Source organism: Bison bison, unplaced genomic scaffold (genome assembly GCF_000754665.1).
Source record: "Bison bison bison isolate TAMUID 2011002044 unplaced genomic scaffold, Bison_UMD1.0 scf7180017864371, whole genome shotgun sequence".
Classification (NCBI taxonomy): Eukaryota; Metazoa; Chordata; class Mammalia; order Artiodactyla; family Bovidae; genus Bison; species Bison bison.
In genome coordinates this window covers 7,335,792-7,342,448 of record NW_011494943.1, presented here as the reverse complement: position 1 = coordinate 7,342,448, position 6,657 = coordinate 7,335,792, and the positions used below count along the sequence as shown (strand labels likewise).

The 6,657-nt window shown below is 54.4% G+C and overlaps 1 protein-coding gene across 1 annotated transcript in view; it reads right to left on the bottom strand.

The window, feature by feature from the left end:
• Nucleotides 1-564: 564 nt before the first annotated feature.
• The window catches only part of TSEN54 (TSEN54 tRNA splicing endonuclease subunit), a 7,097-nt gene continuing 1,004 nt past the window's right edge, over nucleotides 565-6,657 (bottom strand). Inside the window, exons 2-10 of the mRNA XM_010856500.1 lie at nucleotides 6,480-6,571; nucleotides 6,312-6,395; nucleotides 5,867-5,965; nucleotides 4,732-4,784; nucleotides 3,703-3,795; nucleotides 2,865-3,508; nucleotides 1,997-2,057; nucleotides 1,556-1,672; nucleotides 565-1,067 (exon numbers count right to left, since the gene is read on the bottom strand). Coding sequence (XP_010854802.1) covers nucleotides 917-1,067; nucleotides 1,556-1,672; nucleotides 1,997-2,057; nucleotides 2,865-3,508; nucleotides 3,703-3,795; nucleotides 4,732-4,784; nucleotides 5,867-5,965; nucleotides 6,312-6,395; nucleotides 6,480-6,571 — 1,394 coding nt within the window. The 3' untranslated portion in view covers nucleotides 565-916. The remainder of the gene's footprint in view (nucleotides 1,068-1,555; nucleotides 1,673-1,996; nucleotides 2,058-2,864; nucleotides 3,509-3,702; nucleotides 3,796-4,731; nucleotides 4,785-5,866; nucleotides 5,966-6,311; nucleotides 6,396-6,479; nucleotides 6,572-6,657) is intronic.

Below are 6,657 nucleotides of genomic sequence, written 5' to 3'. Positions count from 1 at the left end.
TGTGCTCTTCCGATCTGGTGGACACAGGGCCAAGTTTCGGGACCGAGAGCTAGGTGCTTTGGGAACGGGCGTCGCCGAAGCACCTCCTCTCCGGGCGGGCCCCAAGCCTGAGCCCTCCTCCGAGTCGTCGACAGCGGCAACAGCAGCAACCGGAGTTTTTAGCACAACGAGGGAGGGCAATAGGAACGACGAGAGGGGAGAAGAACTGGGGGCGGAGGCCAGGCCAGAGGCCTGGGCCGTGGATGGCACGCTCCACCGCACAGTTTGAAACGACTAGCGTTCGAGCCACGCTGACGTGGCGCCTCTCCGCCGCCCCTCTACCCGGAGCCGTCTGCGTGGTGTAGTGCCAACCTCCCACTTCGGACTACCTTTCAGAAAGCCAAACTAACTAGAGGTCAGTGACTTCCCGGAGAAAGGCTTGGGGTCGCATTTCTGCCCTCCCACAGGCTGCTCCTAGCTCTTGCACCGGAGAAAGCAGCGCTGTGGGTGGGGAGGGCCTGGGGCCCAATTCCGAAGGATGGTGGGGTAGGGAGGACTCTTCCAGTAAATCCAGCTACAGCAATAAAAGGATATATATATATATTTAATGGCTTTGGCTTTATCGCATGAAGCAGGCACACTCTCATTTAAAGGCACAGAGTCTTCTCTTCTGCCCCACCTCGCTGGCCTCTTGGAATCTAGTCCTGAATTCCAAGGGGATTACTGCAAGGCAGCAGTCTCAGACCTGGGGCTTAGAAGCGCTGCAGCGGCCAGGTAGCGGGGCAAGGCTTTGCTCTCCTGTGGGCATCAGATACCCAAGGCCAAGGCCCAGACTAGCCTCTGAAGCTACAGATCAGAGTCTGGGTGTAGGAGGCAACTGCGATGGTCCCTGAGAGTGGACAGTCCAGGTCCCCCAGGGCAGACCCCAGCTGGGTGGTCAGTGTTCCAGATCCCTGGGCAGCGTGAAGTCCCTGAAGCTGTAGAAGGAGATGTCTCCATGATCCACCAGGGCAAAAATCAGAGGGACATTCCCACTCTGGTAGGACAACCGCTTGAGGGTGCAGAGGTCTGGGACCAGCTCATCAGATCTGCAAGAATCAAGGTTAGACTGAGACCTGGCCAGAGCCCACCCATAAGTTTGGGAAGCCAACCCTCCTAAGCTCCCAGGGAAGGCCGATGTATGACAGGAGTTGGGGGGACAAGAAGTCTGGCCCCGGGCTCTCCTGTCTGCAAACCACATGGCTCTGATTTTCCAAGTAACACCCAGGGCCCTGGTAGGGTAAGGAGACTGGGAATAGTGAGGGTCTTGCCTCTCTTTTAGCCCGGAAACCCCTCATTCACATCCTTCTGCTGGCTGAGCCTGGAACTGAAATGGCCCAGGAGAGAAGCTACTCGAAAAGGACAACAGGAGTGAGAACTGAGGATGAGGACGCTTGGGTTCCCGTAGCACTAACTGGCTGTGTGACCTCTCTGGACCACTGGTTCTTCTCAGGGACTGACAGATTAGCGGGGGGCATGGAGGGGACATCCACGTGGTTTACAAGAGGACTCGCAGCCACGCTCACTGGTCTCGTACCCGCTAATGCACAGCCGGACATAGGGCTTGCCAGGGTTATTCTTTCGGAAGGTGGCCACGGCGTCAGCCTGGTAGACATCAAAACTGATCTCCAAGCCCCCGGGCTTCTCCAACAGCCTGAGGACAGAGTGAGAAACCTTAGGAGACAGGGGCACTCCTCTCCCACCTTTTCTTTCCATACCACCTTTTTCCTCCCCGTTTCAGGGAGCAGCCTCCTCCAGGGAGACTAAGGAGGAGCAGTGACCCTATCTCAGAACCGGTGGGATAAATCATCAATCTACTTGGCTCTTACTCCTGCGGATATACAGGAGTATTATTACCAGGGTAGGGGCCCCTGAAATGATCCCCCAGCTCATGCCCAACCTCAGGAGTCAAATCCCAGCTGCCAACTCCTGCTGGCGCCCCAAGTACTATAGAGGTGGGCACTACCTGGAGACTCACCGGGCACCTCCTTCAGCAAGGTGCGTTGTCTGCAGCACAGAGATCTGCTGAAGGACTGAGGCTACAAGGACGGTGAAAACAAGGCACTCGTGAGGAGAGTCGACCATCCAGACTCCCTGACATCTCTGAATCTGCCGTCTTGTTTGGAGTTGCCAGATTTAGCAGATTTTTTTTTTTTAAAGTATAGGTATGTCTCATGCATGGAGAAGGAAATAGCAACCCACTCCAGTATTCTTGCCTAGAGAATTCCATGGACAGAGGAGTCTGTCGAGCTCCAGTCATGGGGTCACAAAGAGTTGGATACAACCAGGCGACCAACACACACGTCTCATGCAATATCTGAAACATACTTATACTTTAAAAAAAAAAAGTTATTTATCTGAAATTCAAATTTAACTGCTCTGGCAATCTCACTCTAGTTCCTTACAACACACCACATTCCCATAAGGATTGTAGTCCTGAATATATTAGCACTGTTCTTGTCTTATTCTCTACTCTTAACATGTAGGGTATATAGGAGATCTTCCTTTCATTTGGCCAACATATCGCCCCCTTGTTCCCCTCTAACAGAGGTGGGAGAGCACAGGACCACAGCCATCCACATGCATCTTGTTTATGATTTTAAGGATGCGGTTGTAGTTTACATTCCTCCTCGCCTCTCCTCAGGCACCGACCAGGCTGTTTCTAAACCTTCCCAGGAGCCTCTTCGCTGCTTCCTGCAGTGGACAATCCTGTGGGTTCCACTCCACCTACCGCTCTCTCCTCCCCCATCTTCCTTAAGCCTCCATCAGCTGCAGTCAATGCACGCCGCTTTTAAAGGCATGTGATCCCTCAGCTGCCCGTGGCCTATGGCAGGGTGATGTGGTACCTGGGGAGTCGGCGCGATCGGGACTCAGCAAGGGGGTGACAGGCTGGTCCCACAGGTGTGGGGGGCGGCTCTGGGTCTTCTGCAGGTGCCGCCTCTGCAGCAGCTGCTTGTACTCCCGCCAGCTGGAGCAGCGCTGTACCTGGGGGTCGGCGTTCACATCCTCGCGGAAGTGCTGGGCCTCTGCCTGCCGCTCCCGTTCCCGCCGAGAGAGCTTCTCCTTCCGCTGGTTGAGCCTCTGGCACCAGGACTCGGCGTCCGTCTCCCGTCCAGCCACGTTGGCCGGGAGCAGCTCAGGAGCGGGGGCGAGCAGGAGGGTATGGCGGCTGTCTGCAGCCATGTTAGGGAAGGAGATCTGCTCAAAGTTCCAGCGGGGCTTAGGAGCCCCCGTGACCCCGTCCTCTATTTTGCCATTCTCTGGGCTGCATTGTGCCCCCTCCCTGCCCAGACCAGGGCAGGGTTTCAGGGACCGCAGCAGCTGAAGGGGGCCCATGGGGCTCTTTATGGGGCTTGACTCCTGGGGTTTCTCCTCTGGGCGGCAGCTGTTCTGGTTCTGGGGAGGTGGGCTGCAGGTTGCTGGGCTCTCGGGTGTCCCATCCATCCCCTGCAGGGGGTTCTGCAGGGCCTTGGGCTTCTTATTAATGGACCTGAGGGAGAGGAAACGCAGCCCATCTGCTCCTGACTGCTGAGGTGCACATGACCTCCATAAGCCCTACTGCCTCCCTGAGCCCCTGCGGGAGCCACCCCAACCCAACTTTTAAGCCCAGGCATTCTCCAAGGTCCCGAACACCAGCACTTCCACAGAATTCTCCCTGTGGGGTGGCCATGCGGGGAGCATTACTGAGAGCTGGAGCTCCTCCTCTTCCTCTTGCCCTCCAGGCACTGGGCACCACCGTCCAAGTTCAGCTGCCGCTCGTAAGGGGACAGGACAGAGCTGTGGGTGAGAATGGGTGGGGGGCAGGCAACTGATCCACCTCCTCAGTCTGGTGCTCCCCTTGGAATGTGTGAGGGACTGGCCCAGAGTAAGTCAGCGGGCCAGGGCTAGAACCATAACCAAGCGCTGGAGCCCCAGGCAGACCCCACACAGAGTAATGGGGGAAGACACAGGGGCCTCCCTGCGCATCTTTGTCCAGGCCTCTGGGTCTCATCAGTGGTACCTTTGAACAGAGGTTCCCTGACACCAGGGCTCCTGCAGAGCCAGCAATAAATAATTAACCCTGGTGAGAAAAGTCAGGAGAACTGGAAAACTTGGAAAATAAAGAAAAATGAAAATAAAACCCATGGATACCAAGGTAACATTTTGTTTCCTACAAACACACATATTGACTGTCTTTCTCCATATCTCTGTCAAAAATGACACTGTACTAACATACTGCTGTTTGGTCCTTTTTATATTCAACAATATAGTATGGCCCTTTATTACAGCATTCTTCCCTGCCAGGAGTTTTTCTTATGGCTGTGAGGCTGTACTGTCCATTATAGTAGCCCTAGATACAAGGGGCTATTTAAGTTAAATTTAAACCTATTAAAATAAAAAATTCCACACAAGCCACATATACTGGACAACACAGACAGAATATTTTTGTCACTACAGAAAGTCCTATCAGATAGTGCTGATCTAAGGGATAAACTCTAATCTGTGTGACCATGTTTTCCCTGTTGGGCTTATACGAGGTTTCCAAGATCACTGATTTTGCAAAGTGATGGTGTTTTGTGTAAGCTCCCCTCAACACAGGTTCTGTGGGGTAGTGCTTTTGTTCTCTGCTCTTCCTCAGCAGCCAGCAGAGGGCCAGCACCCAGTTAGTAGTCAGTGTTGGGCTTAGTCGCTGGGGACTAGGATAAATTCGAGGGAACTAAGACAGGGATTTACCTTGGTTGGAATCGTCGAACCACATAGCCGAGTCTTTTCAGGTGGCTGAAGACCTCAAAAAAAGAAACCCGAAGTCAGACGTCCACTTATGGAAAAAAACTGTTCTCCAGACAGAAGCCATTCACCACACCCCCAGATTCCAAACCCTGCTACCGGCAGGACCATACTCTCTCATAAACACCCTCCCCACACTGAGGTCTCAAGTCTCTGAGTTGCTGTCTCTCACTGGCCTTACTCTGGGCACGAATGACAGCAGTTTCTTGATTTAAATGCAAATCCCCAAAAGCTGATAGCTGATGGACCAGGGAAAAAACTTAAGCCAGAATATTTTGATACCAAAGCTGTCACAAGTGAAGCTCCTGACTACAATACAGACAAGACAACAGAGGGGGCGGACATCCTGCCGCCCCACAACACTTCCAAAGATGGGTGGGTTTTTGGATGAACCACATGTTCCTCCATGTGGCCCTGTATCCATATATGAGCGATGTACGCAGGTATGCCCCAGCTTGCTTGATCTCTCAGTAGCATTCAACGTAGCCAAGCCCTTCTTCCTGAAAAGACCTTCTTGTGGTCTCTCTGATGCCCCCTCTCCTGGTTTTCTCCGTTGCTGGACACTCCTCACATCCGTTATCTTCCCCCTGACCTCCTCATGTTAGAGTGCCCCAGATTTCAGACACAGACTTCTACTCTGGCCACACCTCCCTACAGCCCAGTGGAGTCTGAAATAGCCATGCCATCAAGATCTCCACATTTATGTCTCTAGCCTTGTGCCCCTCCTCCTCTGTGTTTTTCTTGGCACTCAACTCTGAAGTCAAACATCCATTTGCTTTCTTACCTATACATTACCCAAGCGCCCCCACTAGGACGTAAGCCCTTGTCAGTCTTGGAGCCTCAGCACGTGGCTTGTTGTGTAGTCACTAAGTTGTGTCTCTTTTGTGACCCCGTGGACTGCAGCCCGCCAGGCTCCTTCTGTCCATGGGATTTCCCAGGCAAGAATACTGGAGTGGGTTGCAGTTTCCTTCTCCAGGTGACCTACCGGGTCGAACCAGAGTCTCTTGCATTGGCAGGTGGGTTCTTTACCACTGAGCCACCAGGGAAGCTCTTGTAGCTACTTATAAAGGGTGGCTGATACCTGGTACTGCAGGAAAGTCACCGTGTCCTCAGTCAGCAGCAGCTGGTAGGCCTCTTGGATAGACAGCGGAAGGTCTTGGTGGAAGAGCTGGATGGAGCCCTGAAAGTGCAGCCCATAGCTCGGCTTGTGAACCCTCCCTATGGTGGCACGGCCAAGGGAGCAACTTCCCCACTCTGCTATCTGTGTGCTACACCCCCCACCCATCACCGCAAGAATCAGGCCGGCCAGGAAGGGGAGGGGGGAGAGGGAGGCAGCATCGTTACTAACAGACTGGAAAGCCTGCTCCCTGAGTGACATTCTTGTCTCCTGCTCTAGAAAGCAGATTACAAGACTCCCCCCCCCCCCATCCGAATACTCGGTTGTAGATACTTTTTCCCCCAGAAGAAACGCCCTTCCGGTTCTTTGGTCACAATCCCCTCTCCACTCTCCCAGGGGCCCCACTCACACACTCCAGCAGATACAAGGCCTCTTCTGGATGAAGCCGCTGCCGGCCCTGCTCTGAGAAGCCCATGGTCTGCCAGAATTTACCCTGCGGGGGACCCAGAGCAGATGTCACAAAGGAGCCCGGGAAGGCAGAGTAGGCGGGTCCCCGTCTCTGAGCCCCGCCGCTCACCGCAGGAGACTTCAACTCCACGAAGCCTTCTTCTGGTCTCCACTCGGCGGCCACCAAACTGCCCCTGGCGAGGAGCGGGGAGAGGGGTCCGTCTCAAGCCCACCGGATCAGACTTACGGGGTCCAGCCGCCCAGTCCGCCCCGGCTCCGCCCCCGCCCCGGCCCGCCCCTCTCACAGG